The sequence below is a fragment of the Lotus japonicus genome, chromosome 5, assembly GCF_012489685.1.
Source record: "Lotus japonicus ecotype B-129 chromosome 5, LjGifu_v1.2".
Lineage (NCBI taxonomy): Eukaryota > Viridiplantae > Streptophyta > Magnoliopsida > Fabales > Fabaceae > Lotus > Lotus japonicus.
Window position 1 is genome coordinate 1,666,070 of NC_080045.1, and position 14,819 is coordinate 1,680,888.

A 14,819-nucleotide genomic window follows, 5' to 3' on the forward strand; every position below is an offset into this window, starting at 1 on the left:
TTTACTTATTTTCACACTAGGATTCACAATTGAATAACATGGTAATTATTTGGAGTAATTTATCCAGTTTTTTCTATCAATGTTCTAATTTTTTTGTACTCATGTATGTGGATGCACATCAGGCAAAGTTCATGCCATCTTTTACTAAGATGGGAAGTGCTGAGGGGAGTTGCTTGACCTTGAGTGACAAGGGTCATGCATTATCTGAATCTCACACTATTGAAAGAGGTGATCGTCGCCTGCGAAGGAAGCTGTTCATAGATTTTGAGTCAGAAGATGAGGATGTTGTTGCTGTGGAGTTTGTTGCTGCTGAGATGGATGGAAAGAAACATATTGCTGATAGTGAGATTGATCTAAATAATGATCCAAAACCACCAATTGCTGAAATTGAAACTAAAGATGATGGTGAGAACAAATCTTTAGATGCAGATGGAGGCAAAGATTTATCCAGTGATGGTTCTCCTATTTCTGATGAGTTTGAAGTTCCTAAATTTGGAGTCGCTTATGCTGAAGGTGATGCTGCGAAAGAGATGATTGATTTCATATTTGATGATGATGACCTTACTGGCATAGTGTCTGATGAGGAAAGCATGGAAGACAGCGATTCTTCTGAAGGAGAAGACATGTCTGATAACTTAGATGAATGTGGCCTTAAATATAAGGTCAAGATTGAACCTGTTGATGATGACAAGGATAAACTGTTGAAGAAAGTTGCTGAGGATGATTATGTGATTGTGATATCAGATGATGATGAGAAGGGTGCTGATGAGGTGATTGTAATCTCAGATGATGATGAGATTGCTCCTTGAATTTCACTCTACTTATGACTAGGAAGTTTCAGACTATATGTGGTCTGCTGTGCTGACAAAGGATGCAGATTGTCTTCCACGACAACAGCCAAAATTCTTTTTGCTTATAGTAGTAGTAGCATTAGTAATGGTGTCAACTTCAGTCCTCACTGTTTGATGCATGAATTGGAATTGGTCACTGTACTATGACCACAGTTACACATTCCAATCAATGCTTTTATTTTTATCTTTTAATGTAATCCATAGGTATCTCTATGGTGTAACTGGTATATCCAGTAGATGCTGTATTGTGATCCTATCTATCTATGCAATGCTTTCTTTATTATATAGCTGCTTTCATTCCTTATCATTCTTTCATTCTCTCTTGATAAAGATAATAATTGATTGAAACTAGAAACATATAAGATAACATCACAGATAAGGGAAATGTTGTACTTAAAATCTGTTGTGTATAGATTAATTTTAGAGAACTTGTATGAAATTCCATGCTATGTTTCTTAATAATATGGTCCTGTGAGTTTGATAAAGATTGTACATCCATTTGAGTATCACTTTCCAAGTTATAAAGACATAAAAGCTTTGAAGACAATTCAATTAAGCAAGCTATACAGGTGTCCAGTTTACTTATACTCAGTTTCGGCAAAGCAGATTAACTTGGTCACTGAAGTGGATAGATGCACCTTTCCTTCCAGGTATGATGATCAATTCATATAACTAATCAAAAAATCCTATATATAATTGTTAAATGTTGAGCTTGGTCAAGCATATGCTGCTAAGTATGAATAAAGACAGCAAATTTATGATTTTTTTTGCAGGTTAAAGTGTTTAATCCTTTAACATCACTAATAGAAAGAAAGAGTGCAACTTCTGAAATTGGCAACTCTAATGAATATTTGCACATGCCATTATTTTTCCAGCTATATGACCTTAAGCTAACTGTTGTAAATTTGATTGTAGGCACATAGATATGGTCTTTTTTATGTTGAATGTTGTTGCATCATGTAGATTGCTATTGATGTGGACACCACTTTGAGAGCAAAGAAGAAAACTCCCTGTGAGTAGCTTAGGCAAGCATCCCAGATAATGTCTTCCCACCAGCAGTGAAATACAAAACAGCAACTATCAAAGGATCAAGAGACAAGATATGGCGCAGGTGCACTGATACAGAACCTTATATAGCACAGCTAAAGCAAACACCACCCGAAGCTTCATATGTAATCTTATTTGAATGCCAGAATGCAATGATACCAGATAAATCATGGATGACTTTGTTCATGGCTTTGGGACCAACTATAGTCAATTTTTGATTTTGATTCACCATTTAAAATCATAAGTTACAAATGATTTTTGTACTGGTATATATCATATTTATCTCCTTCAACTATATTTTCCTATTTTTATCTAAATAATCTATATTTTGACTTGTAATCAAAGCTAATGTTTTAAAAATCCATATCTTTTCTATTACATAAACGTTATCATAAACATATGTCAGCAGATTTTACTTTTGCCCACAAAATCCGGTACTTCATATCTCTACATTAAATGGGTTGTACTACACCTATTTAACCACAGCTATATCAACAGTAAATATAATATTATTTAGAGGTATAGACTACCACTATCTCTATTCCATTGCTCAGCCAGATCAATATATAGAGGTGGTATTCATCATCTTTCTCTTCCTTATCCACCAAACTGATCACCAGGTTCTGTGTTCAACACTTTTATTTGGAGTCATCTACTTGAATCAATTACTGTCATCATTCTTACAGCAACACATTTGATGTCTTCAATATTAAGTGGTATGTCCTTTTCCTTTCATGTAGTTAACATTACATTGATCAATTCATTTCGTTCCTCCTGTTAACTTCCAACAGATCATGCTTTGGTCTTCCTCATTGTTTAATAATTTAAATCAGTGATTTTCTTTTGTGTACAGATGTGACTAACCAGTTAGATCACTCTTCTGTTCGTTTATCCAATAGAAAACCAGGTTAGAATAATATGTGTTACAGTAAACCATTTTTTGCAAAAGACACTTAGATTGAATATGTTTTTATGTCATCAGGCAGAGGAGCAAAGAGGCCTCGAGTCAGATCTCAATCATCAACTTCTGGTGCAAGTCGATCACGTAGAAGAGTAGATTTTAGTAAGTTAACTTTTGCCATGATTACAAACACACCTCTTTTTTTATCCAGTGACTAATATTCTGTATATATCTCTCAGTGGTACCATGGGATCTAACCGTGGAAAGCTCGACACAAACCTCAGCTCAACCCGTTCCACATAGATCACCAGGTACTGATTTTGTTTTTTGAGAGGAAACCACCTTTCATCATTTGCATGGTCATTACCAAGAAGTCAAGACAACATTGATTCCTAAAGGAAGAATATGAATATAGTAGCTTTGCAATTTTTCAAAATTTGACAAAGGCATATTTAATTGATGGTCTGAGCTGTAGAAATGGTAGTCTAGATCTTCATTCGACTATTTTGCTTCAAGTCAACCTACTCAAGAATAAGGCAAAGGTTATTGGCATAGTTATCAAATCATTTATTGGTGTACCCTTCAGGCTTCAGTGTCCTAAGTTTTCCATTTTGTAGTTTGTTTTTTTTTTTTCCGGTCTTAAAATGTAGATTGATAATGATACCCATACATTGCATTCATGTAGTAGGTTTCATTATTAATTTATTCCTATTGTATAGATTATCATAGATAGTGTCTTTGTAATAAATACATCTGACAAACTCTCAAAATCCAATTTTCAGCCAAACGGTGACATCATTTGATGGTTGTCACCTATCTAATGCCTCTTACCTTATGTCCTTCACGTATGAAAGTTTGTGAATCTGAAAGGAACTTTCATTTAATATTTTTCTTCAATGACAGTAACCAAATGCTACAGCCTACAAGAGGTATAAATTTATGAACAGTTAGTCAGTGAATTATTAAGTTGGACAATATAGGAAATTTGCATCACAAGGAAAGAAGTGGAAGGAAGAATAGACGCAGCCACATAATTATAGGCCACATGGTGTCTATATATGTTATTACTCAAGCCTTAAAATTTTTAAAATGTGATTCATCTTGAACTTTTGCAAATTTACCTTATTCACTGCTGTGCATAGTAATTTAATAGTTTAATTGCAATTTGATTCCTTAGTTTTGCTTAGGCTGGTTTTGATATTTTAGGCTTTAAGCTCGATTTGATATATGAAGAAGGTGATGGTTAGATTTTGTTCAATTTTAAAGGTTTTTTAGGATATGAGTCTAGAATGTATATCTGGTATTAATAACAAAAAAAACCAAATCTAGATAACCCAAATGTTTAAAGAGTGAGTGGTCTATCACTCCCAACTGTTTCCTCATTCTATTACCTATTGCCCTCATTTGTCTTCATTTCCATTATTAACCATGTTTCTCCCCCAGGGCACAATATGAATTATGAAATGACCTAAAACAAAACATATCAAATTTAACCTTACTAAGAGAAATCGTGACAGCCAAATATATACAAAAATTGGAATACATATTCTAATACAGAACTCCATGACTAATCAAATACATATGTATTTGTTATATACAACTATTTTGACTGCATCACTATGTTGCTTTTTATTCTCTAATCATTATGAGAATTTAGTACATTCCATTAATGTAAGTGATTTAGAGGTGAATTATTGGACAGGTTAACAATTTTTAAACTTGAAATAGTTTGCTCTTATCCAATAACAAGAATCAGAAGTGTATTATAGGTTAAAGTAGAGTTTAACTTCTTAATGTTGCAAGAACTAAACTAATTTAGCTAATTTTTTAATTGATCTTATATCGGATTAGTAGAGCAATTTATTGACACACCACATCTGTGTGCCCTCCCAAAACAGAATACACAGATTTTGGCGAGATGAACCAAACCTGCCAATATTGTGGCGCTCTTTTTTGGTATGCTGAAAGAGTTGCCAGATCTAGAAAAGATGGTGAACCGAAATTCTCTGTTTGCTGCCTTAAGGGGAAGATTTCTGTACCTCATTTCCAAAGACCTCCTGAATTGCTACAGAATTTATTTTCAGGTGTCGACGCACGTAGTCGTCACTTCCTTGATCATTTGCGAACATACAATAGTATGTTTGCGTTTACATCACTGGGTGGGAAAGTTGATGGTAATCTAAATGACGGCGGCGGTCCACCACAATTTGTTATCAGTGGCCAAAACTATCACCGCATAGGTAGTTTGATTCCTAAAGAAGGTGACACACCTAAATTCGCTCAGTTATATATATATGATACGAAGAATGAAGTCGTGAATAGAATATCTCACTTCGGGTAAGTATTGAGTTAATGATATTTATTCTAAGGTAAATTATATATTGACACATGTGTTTCAATAATTAGGTATACACTTATATAATCTATTTGTGTTCTTAGTGAAAATGCTGGTACATCTAAAATTGACCAGACTTTAGTGATTGACCTGATAAAGATGGTTGATGAGTCTAATAAACTAGCTAAGTCATTTAGAAGAGTTCGAGACCTAATTGAAGAAGGTGGTGGTGAAGATGTCTCACTGCGGCTATTTAGAAATCGTCGGCAAAATATAAACACATATAACCTCCCAAGTGTGGATGAGGTTGCTGCTTTGATTGTTGGAGACTTTGATAGTTCAGACTGTGGTCGTGATATTATCATACGCACAAAAAGTGGCTTCCTGCAGCGAATTCCTGAATATCACGCGGCCTTTCTACCGTTGCAGTACCCTATGATATTTCCATATGGGACAAATGGTTATGCCGATGGCATTAAATTCTCTAGAAACCCGGATAATGTTCGTGGTTGGAAACGTAAACGTATAAGTCTAAGAGAATGGGTTGCTTTTAGGCTGCAAGAGAGGCAAGGCGAGTTTAATGGATTGTTGTTGAGCAGAAGATTATTTCAACAATTTGTAGTTGATTGTTATTCTATGATTGAATCAGCTAGATTGCTATTTGTTCGTAGAAATCAGCACATTATTCGTAGAGAAATCTTATCTGGTATACAAGAGGCTGTTGACCGGGGAGACACAAGTTCTTCAATGGTTGGTTCTAGGATTGTCCTACCTTCTTCATTCACAGGTGGTAGGCGTTACATGTTCAATAATTGTCAGGATGCAATGGCTATTTGCAGAAGCTTTGGATACCCAGATCTGTTTGTCACAATGACGTGTAATCCAAATTGGCCAGAGATTGATCGTCACACGACTATACATGGGTTAGTAGCGTATGATCGACCAGATGTTTCATGCAGAGTTTTTCGAGCTAAGCTAAATCAGCTTATGAGTGATTTTAAGAAGGGAGAATTTTTTGGAAAAGTTATTGCAGGTTCAATCACATACTACTAATTAATTATTAGTTATTTTGCCCGTCTTAAATGCTTAAGTTTTTTATGTTTGCCTTTTTCCATTAATTGTAGCCATGTACACTATTGAGTTCCAAAAGAGGGGTCTTCCACACGCTCACATTCTCTTATGGCTCGACGCAAGTAGTAAACTCAAATCACCTGATATGATTGATGTTGTAATATGTGCTGAGCTTCCAGATCCTGAGAGTGATCCTATGCTTTTTCAAGCTGTTTCAAACTATATGGTTCATGGTCCGTGTGGATTAAGTAACACGAAATCTCCATGCATGAAGGATGGTCAATGTTCCAAATTCTTCCCCAAAGAATTCACAGATCATACATCATTTGACAGTGATGGATATCCTATTTATAGAAGGAGAAATACTGGCATCACAACAACCAGAAGAGATGTGCCATTGCATAATGGGTTTGTTGTTCCTTATAATCCGAAGTTGTTGTTGAAATATCAAGCGCATATCAACATTGAATATTGCAACAAGTCTAACTCGATCAAGTATTTGTTTAAGTACATTAACAAGGGTGTCGATCGGGTTACAATGTCTATGTCTGTTGGTGAAAATGTCAATGAGGTTGACGAGATCAAACAATATTATGATTGTAGATATATTTCACCATGTGAAGCTGTGTGGAGAATATTCAAGTTCAAGATCCACCATAAATGGCCACCAGTGAAGAGATTGCGGTTTCACTTACCCAACAAACAGGTTGTTATTTTTAGAAATGATGTTGCAGTGGATGGTGTGCTAAATCGTTCAAGAAAGAAAATCACAATGTTCATGGCATGGATGAGGGCAAATGCCAAATATGACATTGCTAAGGATTTAACTTATGCTGACTTCCCTTCCAAGTTTGTGTATGATCGTGCTAAGTGCGAGTGGAGACCTCGGAAGCGAGGTTTCTCCATTGGAAGAATGAACTTCATGCCTCCTGGAACCGGCGAGCTATTCTATATGAGGCTATTACTGAATGTGCAACGTGGGTGTAGCAGCTTTGAAGAGTTGAGGACTGTGGAAAACCACACTCATGATACATTTCAGGAAGCCTGTGATGCGTTGGGTTTATTGACTGACGATCGACAATTTATTGATGCTATACAAGAGGCATCTGAGCTAGGTTCCGGTTTTTATCTTAGAGCATTGTTTGTCAGATTATTGTTATCCAATACAATGGCAAATCCCTTGAATGTGTGGGAGAAATCATTTATTCATCTAGCTGATGGAATAGTCCACCAGAGACGAAAACAACTGAAGAACCCAGGTGATATGCGAAATTTCATTATTAAGTGTATTAAGAAAAAAATTATTCACTAAACATTTTCTGAAGCATTGTTGTGTATGTTGCATTGTTGTGTATTTAAAATGCAGGGCTTACAATTGACGAGGAAAGTTTACGGAAACTTTGTTTGCTAGAGATTGAAAAGATTTTGTTGGTGAATGGAAGATCTTTGAAAGACTTCACCGGCATGCCCTATGCTGATTCGAACTTACTTGCTGAGTATGGCAATTTGCTAATGTTTAATGAAATGAACTATGATACTAATGAGATGAGTCTTTTGCACACAGAATGTATGCAGAAGTTGAACGCAGGCCAGATGAATTTGTTTTGTGAGATAATGGCAGCTGTTAGTAGTGATAAAGGGGGTTTCTTCTTTGTTTATGGGTATGGAGGTACTGGGAAGACATTTCTTTGGAAAACTTTAACATACAAACTTCGAGCTGAGAAAAAAATAGTCTTGAATGTTGCATCTAGCGGTATAGCATCGTTGTTATTACCAGGAGGTAGAACTGCCCACTCATTATTTTCCATCCCTTTGAATTTGGATGAGGACTCATGTTGTTCTATATCACAACGAAGCCCTAAAGCAGAATTACTTCAAGCCGCAAGCTTAATCATTTGGGATGAGGCCCCAATGGTTAACAAATATGCATTCGAGGCACTTGACAGAACATTACGAGATATTATGAAGGTGAAGGTAAAGGATAGTATGGATAAACCATTTGGTGGAAAAAATGTTGTATTGGGTGGAGACTTTAGACAAATATTGCCTGTTATATCAAAGGGTAGCAGGGCAGATATTGTTATGGCCACCATTAATTCATCCCGTTTGTGGAGACATTGCAAGGTTCTTACATTATCTGAAAATATGCGGTTGCTATCTAACTCATCCGCTGAAGAGATTGAAGAAGTACGTGCATTTGCTAAATGGGTACTTGACCTTGGTGATGGTAAATTAGGTATTTCGAATGATGGTGAAAGTGAAATCTGTATACCAGATGATTTGTTGATTCAAGGTTCTTCAGATCCAATTTCTGATATTGTTAATTTCACCTACAGCAACATCTGTCAAGAAGTTGTAGGTGTGGATTATTTCAAAGACAAGGCAATTCTTGCCCCCACATTGGATGCAGTTGCGTCTATTAATCAGCATGTGCTATCTCTTATTCACGGTGAAGAAACAACGTATTCAAGTTCTGACACCATTTGGAAGGTAGACGAACAAGTTGGAATTATGGCTGATTGGATAACAACAGAATTTCTGAATGATATCAAGTGCTCTGGTGTACCTGATCATAAATTGGTGCTAAAAAAGGGTGCTCCAATCATGTTGATGCGTAACCTTGACATATCATCAGGATTGTGTAATGGCACTAGATTAATTGTGGAGCATTTATGCCCAAATGTCATTGGTGCTACTATTATTACTGGTACGCACACTGGCAAAAAGACTTTTATTTCTAGAATGGATTTGATACCTTCAGACCCCAATCTTCCAATCAAGTTCATGCGTCGTCAGTTCCCAGTGTGCCTATCATTTGCCATGACCATAAACAAGAGTCAGGGGCAGAGCTTATCTCATGTAGGTGTGTATCTACCGAAGCCTGTTTTCTCTCATGGTCAACTCTATGTTGCTGTTTCAAGGGTGAAGTCAAGATCTGGGTTAAAAATTCTCATTTGTGATGATGACATTAGCAAACGTCATGTCACGAAGAGTATTGTGTACAAAGAGGTCTTCCAAAAAATATATTCTTGATTTCGACGAGATTAACTAAGAAAATGTAAGTTTTTCATAAACCCATTCTTTTTTTATTAATGTCGTACATTCGTATATCTTCTTGACTTTGTTACATTGATGCCAAAGTGTTCTGGATAAAAATGTGTTACATTTATTTTTCTTTCAGGTAACTTATTACAAAAATTAAATATGTATGTAATTTATTGCACCTTTACATTTTAGGCTGACTGACTTACTTCCAATAAGGAGCCTGTTGACAAAAATTAACTGCACATCTAAAGAATGCTTAAAACAAACCAACTTTTCACATATAGCCATTTAGGTCACCAAGGTACCTGCACGTGTCGCACACCACTTCAACATTGATTGTTTTATGGCTTCACCCAGTGATTAAAAAAACTACATACCAAGATTGATCACATTAACTTATGCAAAAAACACATACATGGCTAGCTTAAAGGATAGAATAACCAACCTGTAAGGATAAATGTGAAGAATACGAATAGTTGCATAATACATTAAAGAGTTGAATAACAAACCTTATGGCTGAATTCGTAGTCAATACTCCTAAAATCTAAAAGGCTTAAATATGTTGGGGGCCCCTATAAAATAGGGGTCCTTTGGTTTAAGCCCCTACAAAAATTTTTCTTGGGAATAAGCCCCTAATGAGAAAATAATATATAGTGATAAGCCCTTGTCGTCAACTTCCGTTAAAAAATATATGAGTCAGCAAACGGAGCTGACATGGACCTTTGCCACCTCATCAAGTGGGCCCACAAGCTGCTGACGTGGAAATGAGAAGAGAAATATGAAAATGCCAAATGTGGGATTTGAACCCAAGACCTAGAGCATAATGGGCAACATCCTTCCCACTAGGCTACAAGCTGCATCATTAGTATAAGTGCAAAATTTAATATATATCTTATTTAAACTGAAGCTGCTAATATTTCAACCAAAAATTTAAAAATGTCCTAAGCATGATTTGAACCCAAAACATAGAGGTTCATGGAGGAGGCTCTAACCACTAAGTCAATGCCTAATTTATGCATGTATTTTTAGCGCAAAACTAAATATATATTTAAAAACAAACTGATAATGCTAAATAAATTTGATGTGGTAGTTCTAAAAATTACATTTTTAGGCTCTTATACGCTTATATAATGTATCAATTGGAGTTCAAAAAAATATAATGTATCAATTTGAAACAAAATAAAATATTAAATGTAAATAGAAAAACATATTTACAAAACTTTAAAACGTAAAAAAGTTAAATCTTACAAATTTATTAGAGTTCATATATTGACTTCTTTTAAGTACTAATGAGTATATATACTGAAAGAACAAAATAATAGTTTTTTATGATTTAAGTGGGGTTGAATTCTTGTTCTTTTTTTTACATAATATATATATATATATTGTTGTGCGCATGAATAACAAAATGAGCCAGTGGCTCAATTGTAAGGACATTGAGTATGATCCTCCATGTATGGTGTTCGAATCCTGATTATGGTGTTTTTAAAAAAAATTGTCAGTTTAAATGAGATATATATCAAATTTTGCACTTGTATTAAAGATGCAGCTTGTAGCCTAGTGGGAAGGATGTTGCCCATTATGCTCTAGGTCTTGGGTTCAAATCCCACATTTGACATTTTCATATTTCTCTTCTCATTTCCATGTCAACAGCTTGTGGGCCCACTTGATGAGGTGGCAAAGGTCCACGTCAGCTCCGTTTGTTGACTCATATATTTTTTAACGGAAGTTGACGGCAGGGGCTTATCACTATATATTATTTTCTCATTAGGGGCTTATTCCCAAGAAAAAATTTTGTAGGGGCTTAAACCAAAGGACCCCTATTTTATAGGGGCCTCCAACATATTTAAGCCAATCTAAAACTAATTATATACGTGAGAAGAAAAGGTTAAGAAACAGGTCAATTATTTAAAAAAAAAAAAAGATGCAGTGGTTCATTCCCATTTCTACTGCACGATTTTGAAGTGAGGTATCTTTGAACTTTAGCAACCAGGTTCAACATCATCTTGATTTCAAATCCTGTTTCAGTATAAGGTAGAGAGACATAGCTTAGTTGTTATTAATTGAAAGAATCATAGAGATGATTTAATCTCTAAAATTTGCACGATAGGATATGTGTTGATAATATACTCTATCAACTTGTGTATTATGTTTTGTTTTTATTGTACCTATATAATAAGTTAGATACAATGTATTATATACACTACAGATGGAGGGTCCAGGGTAAATCTTTTGAGAAGGAACTATCAGTGGGGAGACTATTTCTTTAGGTGGTGCATGGTGGCATTTCAATCTGGATTTTATCATGGAGCAAATACTGGTGGAGTAGATGAGGATGGCTACAAGCCTGATCTCACTTCATATGATTATGTACCTTTGGAGCACATGACTAGCATCCTCCATATTCTTAGCTAAGTTTTCACCCTGGCTCATTGCAAATTTGCTTTCCAGAAAGGAGATATCCAAATTTGAGTTTGCTAGCAGCTAAATCTCCCTGTCTCCCTTCTCTTAAGTACTTTAAATTGAGAATTAGTGGACAGCTACTTATTATAATTTGTTTTTTTTTTTAAGTTACTTATTATAATTTGTTGTATCTAATAAATTTTGAATCATTTGATATGAGTTGATTTTGTGCTATCTACAAAATTTGGTGGATGTGTTCTCAACTTTCATATTTGAAATTTAAATATGTTGTTATCATAAAAATCTTACTCATTCAAACCCCAAAATAAATTGATTCTTAATGTATTCAAATTGAATATCTCCACAATCAATGACTGTTACTTTTTTTTGATAAACAGTAAATAAATAGCTATTATTGATCAAGTTTAAAGAGAATTAATTGTTTAACCATGAGAAGATGAGTCACGTGTATTATTAGGTGGATAAATAAGTAATAAATTTAAATTGCCTCATCTGAACATACTGAAACAAAATCTAGGATAATATAATCAGTCTTCACCCTCAAGCTTTTTTCTGTGTCTACATCATCTAACTTAGATTAAAATAACCAAGGATATGAAGCTATATTTGAAAAAAATTTGGAAAAAAAATAAAGAGGCCCCACAAACGATGTCGTTTTGTTTGGGAAGGGTGTAAATTAGGTCATCTAACCTTTCCTTTTACCTTAGAAACGTTTACCCTTTTCTCTACCTCTTCTACAATTGTGGACGCCCAACACCCCCCTCCATAGAGACTGAAGGAGCCCGTCGAAACAGCAAGAGCCTGGTCATTTAATTTTTGTTTCAATAGCTAGAGACTGAAGGAGCCCGTCGAAACCAAAGGCAAATTTATCCCTCTGTTGCATTCCGCGATCTCTACCGCCAGTGTCCAATCTCCGGCCAGTTCCAATTCCGTCGTAGCCTCATTGCAAGGTAAGCCCTTTACTATACCAACCTCCTATTTTGATTTTCATTCTGGGTATGTATCAATTTGCCTTTGGTTTCATGTTAGTTTGGTACTGTCAAGTGTGTGTTTGAAACTGTTGGTCATTGATAGTGATTATGTTTGCCATTGATAGTGGAGAACTTGGAATTGGGTTCGGATTAAGCTCAAAGGGTTTTCTGAAATCGATATTTCAGTGGTCTACACAGCCTTTAATTTTTATCCTGTCGGTGTAATTTATCAAGTTGTAGAGTTGCCTCAAGCTTGCGTGCTGGTGTTGTATGTTTGGATAGTATGTTGGTGCTTTTGTTTATTTGGCAGGTCTTTGTTTGTTTAGTTGTTTTGGCAGTGGACCTTTAGTGGGATTGTGGGCATTGTTTACTGTTGCTGGTGTGGGAATGATTTTTTAGGTTTTTTTTGTGGCTGTAGTAATTGAAGTGTGTATATATCCTGCTTCCACCATTTATTGATTACATCATATTCTGACTTGTATACATATAGATAATCCAGTCGAAATCTTAATGTTTTATCCAAATTATTTACTACTTATTACCTTTTTTTGCGTTCAATGAAGTTTCAGGTGCTACATCTGTTTTCGAAATATAATATGGACCAAGTTAGATTATCAAGTCTTCCCCAAGACGCAAATAACTTTATCATTATCCACCGATCTGACACAGTAAGCATTTAGCCCATCAAGTTTATGCCTTTTAGACTATCTTATATAAGTGCAATATCTATGATATAAATATATGTTGTACAATTTATTTTTATTTGTTCTTGGGCATGATTATTGCAAACTTCTTTGTAGGATTTTGCGAAGTTTCCTAGGCGGTTTGTCAAGAATAACCCTATTATCATGCCATACCAGAATGCTCTCCTCACTGATCCGGCGAACAACATATTCTCTGTGAGTCTTAAGACAGTGAACGGAGACAAAGGAATAGAAAGTTTTCAAGAAATCTATCAAGCGCACCACATTAATGGAACTGTTAGGGTGCATTACACCTACATTAGAGGGAGCCAGTTCTATATCCGGATATTTCATGATGAATACACTGAGGTAGCTTACATAGAGCAGGAGGATTCTGATGATGATTACATAGTCATGGAGCAGGAGGATTCTGATGATGAGGAGAAGCTTGCTTGGTTGAGTGATATCACTGAGGCAAAGTCATACGGAAGGCAATCTTTGGTATTACTCATCCCACTTCCATTTTCATGTTATCAAGTATAACCGTTCATAAGTGATTTTATTTTTTGCTACATTTTTGCAGCATGTCCCTGCTAATGTCGCAATTGAGCTGATTCCACACAAACCTCCATCACTGAACATCATATTACCCAATGGCAATTCGGTTGAATGGATCCTGAAATGGGCAGATGGTAGGACCAATCAAGTTGACTTTGGTCATGGCTGGTATGAGTTTGGTAGGGAGGAACACATTCGTGCTAGGGACCAACTGCGGTTCTACAAGACGCATCAACCAGACACCTACCGGCTTGAAGTTTGACGTTACTAGATTATTAGATGATGAGTGTTATTTATGTTTTTGATTGTGATGTTTATTCAGACGATGTTTATTGCTTAATCTTTGTTCTTCAATTTTATTTTTGTGGTTCAGTAAGGTTACACTATGAATTATTTTGCTTAGACATTTTAGCCTTAGCATTTGTGTTGTGCTTGGCAAAACAATGTAGTAAATAGATAGTTTCAAGGAATATTTTACAAACACTGTCTGTTTTTATTTTACATTCTTGACCCCCCGAGACTTAGTAAAATAAACTATATGTTGCTTGATTGTACCTTCACACATGACACAAACTCAGTTCTTCAGGTTCAGTCACAGGAAAATTAGCATAAATATACATTACTGTGCTTTTATACTTGTATTTTTGTTCAATGGCACACCAATTGCACTCACATGCGTAACCAATTAGTTTCCTCTTTTATTTACAACTGACAACAAGTAGTTTATTGTGCTTTTAATTTTGTTGTAGGTAGCCCTAAGTAAAAAAAAATGGATTCTTTATTTTACGCAGACATACGCACTCAATTGCTATATTGTTCGATTAGATACGAACATAAAAAAATTGTGTAATCCTAGTTAAAATAATTATTACAACTTCAAGCTTAGGATCTTCATTCCTTTTTCTTTTTTGTCGGTGTTGTTGTTATCATCAA

General features: G+C 35.3%; 1 protein-coding gene across 1 annotated transcript; it reads left to right on the forward strand.

The window, feature by feature from the left end:
- Positions 1-4,717: 4,717 nt before the first annotated feature.
- On the forward strand, positions 4,718-14,148 carry LOC130717366 (uncharacterized). Its single transcript, XM_057567572.1, has 6 exons — positions 4,718-5,136; positions 5,239-6,167; positions 6,259-7,464; positions 7,572-9,214; positions 13,446-13,829; positions 13,912-14,148. The coding sequence occupies exons 1-6, from the start codon at positions 4,718-4,720 to the stop codon at positions 14,146-14,148; spliced, it is 4,818 nt and encodes a 1,605-aa protein (XP_057423555.1).
- The last annotated feature ends 671 nt before the right edge of the window (positions 14,149-14,819 follow it).